This window comes from Crocuta crocuta, unplaced genomic scaffold (genome assembly GCF_008692635.1).
Source record: "Crocuta crocuta isolate KB4526 unplaced genomic scaffold, BGI_CrCroc_1.0 scaffold30, whole genome shotgun sequence".
Classification (NCBI taxonomy): Eukaryota; Metazoa; Chordata; class Mammalia; order Carnivora; family Hyaenidae; genus Crocuta; species Crocuta crocuta.
In genome coordinates this window covers 6,738,370-6,752,157 of record NW_027528345.1, presented here as the reverse complement: position 1 = coordinate 6,752,157, position 13,788 = coordinate 6,738,370, and the positions used below count along the sequence as shown (strand labels likewise).

The following is a 13,788-nucleotide window of genomic DNA, read 5'->3' as shown; positions in this document are numbered from 1 at the left end:
AAATTATAATGAGGTATCACCTCACATCTGTCAGAATGGCTAAAATCAACACCACAAATAACAGGTGTTGGCAAGGATGTGGAAAAAGGGAAACCCCCTTGCACTGCTGATGGGAATGCATACTGGTGCAGCCACTCTGAAAAACAGTATGGAGGTTCCTCAAAAAGTTAAAATAGAACCACCCACAAGTCCAGCAAATTGCACTACTAGGTATTTACTCAAAGAATACAAAAATTCTAATTCGAAGGGATACATACACCCCGATATTTATAGCCGCATTATCTACAGTAACCAAATTATGGAAATAACATCCATCAACTGATGAATGAATGGATAAAGAAGAGTGGTCTATCTACCTCCCTATCAACATATACAATGGAATATCAGCCATAAAAAAAGAATGAAATATTGCCCTTTGTAACAACATGGATGGAGCTAGAGAATATAAAACTTGGCGAAGTCAATCAGAGAAAGATAAATATCATGATTTCACTCATATGTGAATTTAAGAAAGAAAACAAGGAAAGGGATACAGAGAGAGAGAGAGAGACAGAGACAGAGAGACAAACCAAGAAACAGACTCTTAATTATAGGGAACTGATGGTTACCAGAGGGAAGGTAGGTGGGGTGATGGGTAAATAGGTGATAGGGATTAAGGAGTGCACTTGTGATGAACACCATTTGTTACATGAAGTGTTGACTCTCTATACGGTATACCTGAAACTAACATTGCATTGTATGTTAACTAACTGGAATTTTAAATAAAAACTTAAAAAAATAAAAAGAAAGAAATCTCCCTTCAAAATAATCCATGTAGAGGACATCATAATGAAAATTATAAGATAATTTAAAGTGACCTTTAATGAAAACATGAAATATCAGAATTGGAAGAATAAAGTTTAATGTGTGCTTAGAAGGAATTTTATGGCTTTAAATGTATGTATTAGAAAAAATAAAAACAAAAATCAATGATCTAAGCACCAATACAAGATTACAAAATGTGCAATACTTAAACCAAAAAATACAGTGTACAAAAAGAAATAAAAGAGCAGAAGTTAATGAAAACATGCAAGAGAGGTGATCATCTAATCATCTTNAAAAGCGAAAATCTGAAAAAATACAAAGAAAAGTTCTAGAAATTAAAACACAGACACTAAGGGTCTGTGTGGCTCGGTTGGTTAAGCGTTTTGACACCTCTAGCGTCTGTGTGGCTCAGTTGATTACGCGTCTGACTTTGGCTCAGGTTGTGATCTCAGAGTCTGTGAGTTTGAGCCCTGCGTTGGCCTCTGTGATGACAGCTTGGAGCCAACCTTGGATTGTGTGTGTGTGTGTGTGTGTGTGTGTGTGTGTGTGTGTGTGTGTGTCTGTCCCCTCCCCATTTGCGCGCGCTCTCTCTCTCAAAAGTAAATAAAATATTAAAAAAAATTAAAACATAGACATTAAAATAAAATTTAACAAATGAATCAAGTGAAATATCAGATACAACTAAAGAGTGATTAAGTGGACTGAAAAACAACCCTACAGAAATTAGTTAGAATACTGCTCAGAATCTAGGTATTCTCAGACTTCTTGCTTTTGTTATTGATTTATCATTTTCAGAAATCAACATATAATAAAAACAGAACTTTATTTCTGTTTATTTGCTATTCTACGGTACTTTTTACCCAATCACAACTTTTACATAGGTATATTGATATATTATACTAAAGACTGGAGTATAAATTGGCATTTGGCAACATGTGATTCGATGGTTCAGTATTTTAATTTATGTGAATTACCTTAACAAAATCTCTATCAGTCTTCTCCTTCCATTCTTCACCAAATACAGTAGAAAAGGATCCTAAAGCTAAAAGAATAAATAGTATACTCAGTAAAATGGAATTATTCTTTCACTTAATTCTTTAGTATGGAGGTTTAGAAAAACAGTAAAAGTACATTTAAATATCTTCTTCACTAAAAATTATTTCATAGTAAATGATAGAAAGTCATGATCATCTCTTCTGAAATAGTTTTTTAAATTACAGAATTTAAAGAAAACTTGTCTTTCTATAAACTAAAAACATACAACTCATTTTTATAGTATTTATATAGACAATATAGAAAAGAAATGAAGCATACTAAACAGTTATTCTGCATTAGGTTTAATTTACAGAGGAGAATAAAATCAAAGTCAAACCAATGCTATTGCTATTAGGTTGCCAGAATTTTTAAATTTTAAATCTTTATATTAATTTCAAAAGTAATTATGTAATTAATATTTCAAATAATATACCACAATGCATTGTTTGGAAATAATTCCCACAAATGAAATCTCCCCTAAGAAACATACTCAGTCCTATAGCTTCTCTACATGTGATAGTTGTTTTAGAAGAAAAATCAAATCACACTTTCAAAACCTTCTTAACACCCTACCCACCAGCCCCCCCACACCAAAGGTTCAGGCATATAAGTACATGTTATATCATTTTTTTTTCTCCTTTATGTTGCAAGCTCATATTGTCAGCTATGGGACCAAACAATAAAAACGGGATGATACAAATGTCTGAAGTGTGAGACAATAAGCATCAGCCTTTAAAAATTAGGGAAATGCTTTTGGGGTGCCTGCATGGCTCAGCCAGTTGAGTATCTGACTCTTGGTTTCAGCTCAGGCCATGATCTCATAGTTTCCTGAGTTTGAGTCCCATATTGGGCTCTGCACTGGCAGCACAGAGTCTGCTTGGAATTCTCTCTTCCTCTCTCCCACTCGTGCTGTCTCTGTCTCTCTCAAAATAAATAAACAAATTAAAAAATAAAAAATAAGGGAACTGCTTTTATCAACCATGAGGTTAATTCTTTAATGAAAGCTGCTGCTTTTGGAATACAGAAAGAAAACTATATAGTGGCAACTGTTAACAGAAAAACTAGTTTTGTGAACATACTTCTTTAAAAAAACAAAGGTAAGCATCTTTAATGGGTATGTTGTGACCATCATAACAAATGGGTATATTTTCTGTTGTAAAAAGATTTATGGAATCTTTATATTCTTATTATGCCTTAGACCTGACATTTCCTTAATACTGAGTTAAGCAGAAGTTTGTTAAATATTTAGATTACAGTGGGAATTTTCATTGAAAAATACTAGAAAGGATGAGGAATAAATTTTAACATAAGTTTATCACTTAATTTTAATACTGATAATAGGGTCATGAGGAAATGATAAAAGAATAGATGTGGAAGTTTTTAATAAATAAATAGAGTACAGTGACCTAAAGAAGAATTTCATAAAGTATGACACTTACATATAAAATAGCAGCTTAATTAGAAAAATGAAGCCCACATACCACTAAAAGATACAAGGTTTTGTTTGTCCTGAAAAACCCTTATAAAAATTTCACTGGGAAAATAATACGAGATGGAAATATAAGATGAAAAAATTAAATTTTTTGTCAAATAGGATTTTTATTAGTCTTCAAACATACAAAAAAATATAAACATTCTACATTTTCTAAAAGAAGTGTCATCTATATTTATCTCTTATTAAAATCCCATGCCCTAAAAATAAACTTCTCAAAAGCCTAACCAAATCAAATATACTCATAATCCTCAGAGTCCTAACGTAAAATCACTACTTTAAGTAGAGGGTCTTCATGAAGTCCCCCGGTACTCTGGATCTCTAAATTTCTGACTATTGGGATGATAGTAATATTCCTTAAATATCATTTGCTAGATTATTAGTTTTAGACTGCTACTCTGCATAAGATAAATAAAAGTGACTAAAAAAAATTCATGAGGACAAACTAGGTCTGAAGAATGTCGTATCTCAGTAAGGCAAAACTGGTAAAATAACTTTTATCATCTATACACATGTAATCCTATTCAATGATTAAATGGTTAAGATGTCACTAACATTATTCTGATTTGAGAATATTTTTTCTAAAAATGTCATTTTTAAGGCTTCTAAATGTGAAAATTTTAAACTTTATTCCATTTAAATGCTGACAGATGTCCTTAAAAGACCAAAACAAAATATTAACAACACAAAACACGAAAGTGAGACAGAAATCCACCAAATTTAGATCTCCAAAGTTATAATACAAACTGAGAAGTACTTTGTTCCTCCCTCATGTAACCAACAAGACTTTCAGGCAAGGTAAGAAACTAATTTTCACTTTTGTTTAACCATTTCAAAACTGCCTTCATACAACCTTAAGTACCCTTCAAATTCTAAGGAATCCTACTACTTAGACAGTCACAAATAAAATTATGCTTTAAAGTTACTTCTGGACACAACCAAATTGCAGGAAAATGAACTTATTTGTGAACATGTTGCTATCTAAGGATAAAAACAATAATAGTCACAAATCTATAAAATAGTATAAGAAATTCTCTCTCAAACTGTGTTTAATGTGCTGCAGTTTCTATATGATAAAATAATTTCAATATGTCAATACCTTATCTTTTTTTTCCCTCATGTAACTGAGTTGCTGGGCAGACATTATGGAATGTTTGGTCTTGAACAGCTGAATCTCTTCCCAAGGGGATAAATTAAATCCGTCTCCCCATGTAACTATGTGCGCCCAAATTTCCTTCTGATTCATGCTATCTACCCTATTTGGGATTACCGGGATTACCACCATACCTTACCCTTTAGTAGTATATACTTCTGGCAAAAGAAGTTACAATGGCGTTCAAATAGAAGGAGGGTTGAGAAGCAAGAAAAAATTTTTACATCAATAACATTCAGCCAACATAGATACTTTCAAAAGAAAAACCATGAGCAGAAAAATTTCAAAATATATTTTCTAAATCCCTATTAAACTACAATTAGAGAAATGAGCAATTTAGTATTAAGAGTAACCTAGATTTAATGACATAATGTTACAGAACATATATAATTTAACTTATAAAAAATCTTTGATGAGCAAATCCTCCTATAAGTAAAAGGGTTATGGAATATATGGTAACTCTTTTAGGCAGCAAATTTTTAAATACATTGACCTAAACTGTTTAACTAAAAATTATAACACACACTAGAAAAAAAAATTTCTTACAGGTCCTAGTATTTTCTATCAAGATTTTGTATCAAACAATCTTTTAACATCAAGAAACCCATATAATTACTCTAAGAAAAACCCAAGATTTTTATCCTAAAAGTTCTAGTGTGGTAATTACTATTCAAATATTTAAATTTAAAAAAACCAAATATTCATTATCTTAAATAACATGTTTAATGTAACAAAAGCAAATAAAGAATGCTATTATACTAATAAAAACTACCTTTCTCCTTAAAAATCTTTTTAAAAATCCCTAAGACCTTTATAGAATGTTCATACAATAGGTTCAGTTTAAAACTTACTGTCGTCAAACACCCCAGCATTAGCAAGTAATAAAGTGATGATTTTAGGGTCTTTTTCAAGTTGCATGACGTGCTTGCTTTCATTTGACAGAAGAGTGCATACATTAATAGCAAAGTCCACTTCATTTGGGAGTCCAGATAACAGTGAAAGCACCAATTTATTATAATCATTTGGCGAATTGAAGTCCATAGACAGCCCATAACTTTGACGCAGATAATCTACGGCAAAAAAAAACAAAACACTTTAGTGTATCAAGGATTAGAAACCATTGTGGTTAATATCTTGCAAATATAAGACAGAGTCTTGTTTCCTTTATAAAATTTAAATTGAATAGAAGTTTAAAGAGTTCAACTTTTAAACTTAAGATTACGTTCTTCAAAAAGTTTTAAAATACAAAAAAAATGTACTATATCCTCTTGGAGATCATTACCAAATTATTATTGTATTATTATTTAAATTTACCTACTCTTACTCCTACACTTCAAGAAGCTACTTCTGACTTTTATATACTACTAAGCCAGGGACACTCATTCTTTTGAAATTTTTAACAATATCATGATTTTAGACACAATGTCTACCTTCTTTACCTATCTATCGAATTATTACTTTTTTGGTCAGACTTATTGCAATGTAATTAACACTGTAAAATTCATGCTTTTTAGTTCTGTGAGTTTTGACAAATGAAGTCTTTTAACCATAACCACAATAAAGATACAGAATATTGCCATCACCCAAAAAAGTTTCTTTATGCTTTTCTGCAGTTAAGCACCTCTTCTACCCACAGACAACCACTGATCTACTTTTTGTTCCTATACTTTTTATTTCAAAATGCCAAATAAATGGAATCATATAGTATGCAATCTTTTATGTTTGACTCCATTCATTTAGCAGAATGCTTTTGGGGTTAATGCCTTTGAGGTATTGATATATGTATCAGTAGTCTGTTTCCTTTTAATGCTCTAGTATGGGCATAACACAATTTGTTTATCCATTCCCTCGCTGAGGGGCACTTGAACTGTTTTAGTGCTTGGCACTTATGAACACAGTGCTATAAACATTCACATACAGGATTTTGTACAGAAATATTTTTTCATTTCTCTTGGACTGCTGGACCATATATAAGTATATGTTTAACTTGGTAAGAAACTGGGAAGCTGTTTCCAAAGTGGCTTATAACATCTTTCATTTCCACCAGCAAAACACTGAGTCCTGTTGCTCTGCATCCCTGCCAGTATTTTAATATCGTCAGTTTTAGATAATCTGAATATGAGTTATTTATCAAGTATTTGTTGTATATTTTTTCCCAAACAGTGGCTTATCTTTTTAGTTTCTTCACAGTGTCTTTGAAGAGTATAAGTTTTAATTTTGAAGAAGTCTGATTTACACAACTTTTACCTTTATGGTTCATGATTTTGTATCTTAAGATATCTCTGTCTAATCCAAGGTAACTAAGATTTTCTGTAGGACAATTACTTCAAATCATGTTCAAAACTTTGAAGGTAGGGAAGATGGGCTTATAGTAACATATAATCATAACATAGGAGAAAATGTCAGTTTAGGCCTTGGTAGCTATGTCCTCAGACATATGCTCCAAGTACATTTTCTACATGAAGATATTAACTAGTTTAACGGGAGGAGGCAAGAAAATAAGAGACAGAAAACTTCTAGATGAGACATTTCAGAAACACATGAATTTTTTAAAGGATTTTTTTTCAACCTTGCTAAATGGAATGTAAATAGAAATCTATTGTCACAACATGCCACAGAAGAAAATCATATAGGTAAGAAATTCCTTTATTTCCCACTGTAGACAGCTAAGGAAACACCTCTCCAAATCTAAAATAATTCTAGGAATTTCTTCAATAATATAATGCTAAAGAAGTGCTACAAGAGAGTTACAGACTACTATAACAGATTCTTTACAATATTTAAAATGGAATAACATATTGTTCATTTTCCACAATCTTGATAAATGAAATTTCTAATAACATAAGGTAAACATAAAATCTGGATAAAAGATAACAAAACTGTGAATATGGGAACCAATTTTGCTATTCCTACTGTACACTGGAATTGATGATGAGATGCCAAGTCTCAGCAATAGTTTTTAGCTTCCATGAAACTTTCGGGCAAATCTCCTGAATAGAAAAAAACTGGGAACCCACATTCTACGTCTGTCACAGTCTTGATTATGTGCTTTCAATACGACCTCAGAATTTTTGGCACTTGCTACTGGACAATGACAGATGCCATCAGACACTCAATTCTGTTCATCCTTACTTGAGTGACTTTGTCAAAGACATCTCCAAATAAAATAAAATAAATAAAAATGACATTAAGAAAAATCCTTTAATTACATCAGGCTTGGTAAAGATTTCTAACATAGTATAGAAAAAAAATGCTCCTAAGATTGTAAGATCTTCTCTTCTCTTCCCTTCCCCAAGGAAATATGATTTGAACAGCTATACTTTTATAATTGATATAGGATTAGAAATTTATTTTCAACATTCTTGAGTCTAAAGTTTACACAAACAGGTCACTACTGACAAACTTAATCTGAGGCAATCACTTTTCTTTGTCTTCAGTTTAGAGAAAAGGGAGAATTGTTCCCGGAGTGCTGTTTATACTGCAGGAATTACATAACACATTCTTTAAATTACTAGCAGTGATTATTGTAGTCTAAATGTCTGTTATAATACGGGGCACTTAAAGGAAAATCTTAAGTATAACTGATAAAACTAAAAAAAAACTTCCTGTATAAAATTTCTCCAAATTTAATCAACAAAAATGAAAATAGACAAAGTGCTTGACCAAACAAACTGGACTAGATTAATGATCACGAATATCCTGGCTATCTCTAAAATTCTACAGTTTCAGTGAGTTGCCATTTGTGTTTCGCCTTACACAACTTTTCTACTAAAGATGTTGCATATACATTTTTAAGTTTTATTTTAGTTGAAAAATTAAACTTTTAATTTTAAAATGTAAGAGAAGATGAACAAAAACTCCTTAATAATCTACCCTATAATTCTGTAGAACTGACTAACTGCATCCAAATCAATATTAACAACAACAATGACAGAGAGAATGAAGGAAAAAGCAAAAGATGTATTTATGGCAAGGAAAAGTATGAAAAACTGTGTAAATAAATGATAAAACTATCATATATTGATGCTAGTATTTACTAATCCTAAAATTCAAGGCAAAATCTGCTCAATATTTTTTGCCACTTAAAGCCAGAGTCAATACCTTCAAAGGAAAATTTGGTCCTATGTTCTAGCAAGGTACAATACTATAATAAGTAGAAGTAAAACCGTACTCCTTATCAAATGTTCTAGAGCTACTGCCAATTGAAATTTGTTTCAAAATATTGTTTTAGAATAGCCTTTCTTAATATCAACAACATAAGTGTCTCTAGATAAATATACTGATCCAAATACATCTGTCCAAACCTAAAAAGAAAGTAATGCTGTATGATGATCAAACAGGTAGACACAAATCTATAGGTTCTAACTGAAATTTCCTAATAATTCTTAATCTACCAGTAGGTAATTTTAATCTGGTGTTTATTTAAAACACACAAATTGACAGCTATGAAGTTTACTCTATTTACCTTAATGACACTTGAAAAGAATCTTAAAAGAATTTATCTGTATACTGATAATCGTATTAATTTTCAGAACACTGCCATAATATTGCTATGTCTACCCCTAAAAAAAGATAAAAAACACCTTCAAATTAATAAACACTGCCCTGTAATACTACCTCTTTTCAATTTCAATTAGGTATGTTGTAGCTTGATGTTCCCTAGCAATTCTTATTTCCTTTCCTGAGTCCCCAATCCTGATTTTGTCAAATACGCTACATGGTACATAACTGCTCAGATTCTACTCTTAAAAGAGACAACACATACATATTAGAAACGATGTATTCTACAGGCTAATCAATTCTGTCATTCCCTTAACTTGTGTAGGTCTATCAATGGCTTTCACTAGGCTTTTGAAATACCAGAAATATTTCACGTCTTTTTTCTTGGGGTCAACAGTTTAACTAGGAGAGGAAAAAAAGAAAAGAAAAACCAGATACAGAAAAAATTTCATTTTAAACAAGAACAAAAGTAGAAATGGGGCAATTTGGATAGCTGTAATAGCAGACACCAAACAAACTACTTAAGCTACAAGAATGGACAGTTCTGCTATTGCTGTTAACAGGAACCACACAGAATTACATAAAGCTGAAATGGTCTTAAAGGTCATTAATATAATGTCTCATTCAATGTAGGAATACCCTCTATAATATCCTTGAATTCAATAATGGTCATTAGTCATTTTTGGGAATAGAGAATATATCACCTAACAAGTCACCCCATTTTATCAGATTAAAGTATCTGCAAGATTTTCTACATGGGGACTTAAAATGTTCTCCTTTAACCTTGGTTCTTGAGGTAATTAACTACTTAATAAAAATAAATTGAGGTTTGGTTTATACTCATCACCACCAAACCCTGCCCCTATTATACAAAAGCATCAGATGATGAAGCCTCTTCTAATAACGATCAGATTCTAGGAGATTTTTTCTTCAGCACTAATGAAGAATAAGAAGTATCTAAAAAACTGTATATGTTATTAATAACATACCCCTGAAAAAAACATACCTCCTCTTTTTTAGGACTAATGTTGGTGACCGAAGAAAAGAGATGCTTATCTCTTCAGAGTTCTCTTCCTAGTGTTCACGGTCCCAACACCCTAAGCCCAAATACTGGAACCCCCATCTACTCTGACTTGATAACCTCTTTCTTAGACTTTCAACCTGATTATTTCCAATTTGAGTCCTGTTCTTTTTAGCTGCAGATTCCTCTATAACCATTATAAGAATGACTTAAGTGAAAAAAAAAAATCTTATCCTTGGTACCATGGAAAAAAATACTCACACAGTTAGAAATATTTCTGAGGAATTCTGGGAGTGGAAATTATACTAATTGTAGAAAATCCAGTAATACGCTATCTGAGTATTCTTGGCTTCCCTAATCCTACAGGATCTTCTTCTCATTTTAGTGACTATTCAGTTTAACTGACCATTAGTCAAAAAGATTAAGGAAAAAACTTCAGTTGAAAGTACGGGTATTTCTAATTCTGAAAATTCCTGCAACTAAAAATCTTATATAGCCTATTACAGAAAGGGCCCTTATACCAATTAGATGTTAATCTTTGAAAGCTGTATGTGCAAAGTAAAGGGTTAATTCATTAATTAATGAATTAATTAATTCATTAATTAATTAAGGATCCTTCGATCCTTAATCGAAGGATTAATTCATTCGACTCAAATTCACAACTGTGGACAATTTCCAATGATAGTTACCTGACACACTGTGTTGCTGGTAATTGTAGGAAGATGGAATTGCACCAATAGGAAGCTGTGGCTTTGGATTGCCTGGTGGTACCTCATCATCATCCTCCCCAAAATGATGAACTTTCTCGTACTTTTCTAGGTAACTGAAATGGAAAAACAACACAGCAGAGTTTTACAAACAGGTTTACATCTTATTTTTTAACTCCCATCTACCACATGATCTGTTTTCCTTCCCTAGAGGCTCCAAACCTTAAAAAAATAAGAAAAGGTACCACAGGCCTCTTATATTAGTGAAACAGTCACTTCAACTGTGATACTACAGACAAACTCAATGCAATGGTTCTGAAGTGTTTTTTTATTTTCTGTGGTCTAGGAGCTTGGATTAAAGGAAAAAAAAAGTGTTTTTATATTTTCAGAAAAGACCACTCCACTACTCAAATACAAATACAAAAGTAAGTAATATCAAAGTACATGAATAGGAGAACATATGATTTACCAATTAAAAAAATTACCCATGGTGATTTAAAAGCCAAGAGAAAATGAGAGGGTTCTCTAACTTGGTCTCCCCCAATCTCAATCACCAGAGATAATCACTCACCAGGTTCTCGTGCATACTGGAATATATTTTCTGTGCATAATTTTATTTAACAATATATTTTAGAAATCTAAGCATGTCAATACATTAGTACTACTTCAGTATTTTTCTTAACATCTGTATAATATTTGATCCTCTTCATATATCATAACTTAATAAGCTCTCCAGTGACCCATTTAGCTATTTTCAGTTTTGCTTTGTTTTGTTTTTGTTTTTGTTTTTTTGCTATTACAAATCATGCAGCAGAAATAACCTTAATCCGTGCATTTGTTTGAATATTTTCCTCTGGACAGGCATTGGAAATGGTATTCTCATTCTAAATAAATGTCCATCTAAATGAGATGGCCTAATATATTTTAACTAATTTATAAGATAGTTCCTGTATCCCCTACTGTATTATCATTACTGGGTATGATCAATCCTCTTGATATTAATTAGAATTAAATTTCCAAAATTCTCAATCTATCATCACCTACCAGTTTATAGTAAGATTCCCAGGTAAAGTTTTTAAATGGGGAAACAAGTGGTCACACCCCTGCCAAATACAACGCTGGAGCTAACAAACTTGTTACTGTACTTCAAGTTGAACTGACCAATACAATGACTTAAATTCACCACAGAAAAATTCTACATGTGATTATTTTACGGGTCACCCCTTTTACCATGCTTGATCTAAGCAGATACTAGTAAGTCTATTAGTAGGTATTTTCAAAGTCCTGTAGCTACCCACCCTTTGCTTTTTAGTTACAGACAACTGAGATGAAGAAGGGGGTTATCAATGAAGATACACAATGATCTCAGGAGTATTACTTTGAGTACCAAAACTTAACTTTCAAGGTGGAATAAACGGAAACTATAATTTTAAAAATATAAAAACTAATGTCATAGAAATCATTACCATTCCTTATTTTCCCCTTTCAGTTTTACAAGACACAGTAATTCGTATCTTTGATCCTGGAAAGGAATTGAAACGTACCTTCCCTTTTCTTCTAAATTCCCCACATAAGCTCAATTTGAGCAAGGAACTCTTTCCTAGTTGGCAGTTTCATAACTAAAGGATCCAACAATTTTCTGCTGGAGATACAGTCTACCAAAGCAGACACACGTGTGCAGATACAACCCTTGGGCATTAAGGAGAGTATGTGGCTGCATACATTTCACCCTGACCCTGGGAATGTCCCCAGCCAGAGAGATTTACAGTCTAAAAACATAAAACAAAAGGATGATTAAAAAGAAACAGTCTCTCTCCAGGAAAGACCCACAATGGACTTAAATAGGTAAATAAATCAAGCCTATTCTTTCTGAATTTCTAATGCAGATATCATAAAGAGAAGAGTATATATAAATTTAGACACAAACAGCTACTCAAAAATTATGTGACATATTTTCTGCAAAGGAGGGATTATCTATATCACTCAGGTAATACAACTGATAGAGCTATTTTAGAAAATATAGTTTTTCAGAATTGACTGAACTCACTGTGGAATGGTTAAACACAAACTAAAATTATCTTTATTAAATAATTTTTATCTAAATGTAATAAAAATAATAAAGATGTAGAATTTTTTAAAGTTTATTTTTAGAGAGAGAGAGAGAATGAGCATAAGCAGGGGAAAGATGGACACAGACGGAGAGAGAGAATCGCAAGCAGGCTGGGGATGGAGCTCAATCCCACAAGTGACCTTGAGATTCCATGGGGCTCGATCCCATGAACTGTGAGATCATGACCTGAGGCGAAAGCAAGAGTTGGATGCTCAACCAACTGAGCCACCCAGGCACCCCACAGACATAGAATTTTAAATTCAGAATCTTCCATTAATATGTTTAAGATACTCCTTAGAAATCTGTTAGTCATAATTGAGCACAGCAGATTTGAAATGTGGGGTTTTTTAAAAATTACAGCTGGAAGAGAAAACAATGTTACTAGTAAAGGATCATAAATATGACTTTTCCCTCCCAAATACCCAAAATGTGGTGCAAGCAAGATGAAGTGCCTGACAACAACGTAAGCACTATATACTCATAATAAATGGTATATTCTATACATAAAACCTCAAATTTTCTTAAACTGTTAAAAATATGACCTCTGTCTGGTCCTTTGACACATTCTACTTCTATTCCCCCAAACAGATTCTTTATATAATTTCAATCCCCAAGAATCTGTGATTCAGGCAAGTTATTAAAATTTTTGAAATTTTTATTTTCCTGGCTTGAGGGCCAGTACTTATTGTCTCACTGTTATGATTAAATATTTCCAACTAAAACTCAACCTCTCTTAGTTCAACTAAGGTTTTGGCACCCAGTTTTGATCTCTTGTCTCTCACAATAAACAAGCACTAAGTCTTTTGGCTTTTCAAAGTTACATACTTATAAAACCTAAAAAGTAATAACAGATAAGACAAAGCTGCTAAAATACAGTTACATTGCAAAGTCTAAGTTTTCTAATTTAATCCTCTATCATGATCTTGAGCTTATACCCTAACAGATATTTTGTGTTTGCTCATTAAA

The 13,788-nt window shown here is 32.2% G+C and overlaps 1 protein-coding gene across 1 annotated transcript in view; it reads right to left on the bottom strand.

Annotated features, from left to right (window-relative positions):
* LOC144222951 (AT-rich interactive domain-containing protein 2) overlaps nt 1-13,788 on the bottom strand; it is a 166,141-nt gene that overhangs the window by 69,263 nt on the left and 83,090 nt on the right. Inside the window, exons 3-5 of the mRNA XM_077753660.1 lie at nt 10,695-10,828; nt 5,336-5,554; nt 1,779-1,846 (exon numbers count right to left, since the gene is read on the bottom strand). Coding sequence (XP_077609786.1) covers nt 1,779-1,846; nt 5,336-5,554; nt 10,695-10,828 — 421 coding nt within the window. The remainder of the gene's footprint in view (nt 1-1,778; nt 1,847-5,335; nt 5,555-10,694; nt 10,829-13,788) is intronic.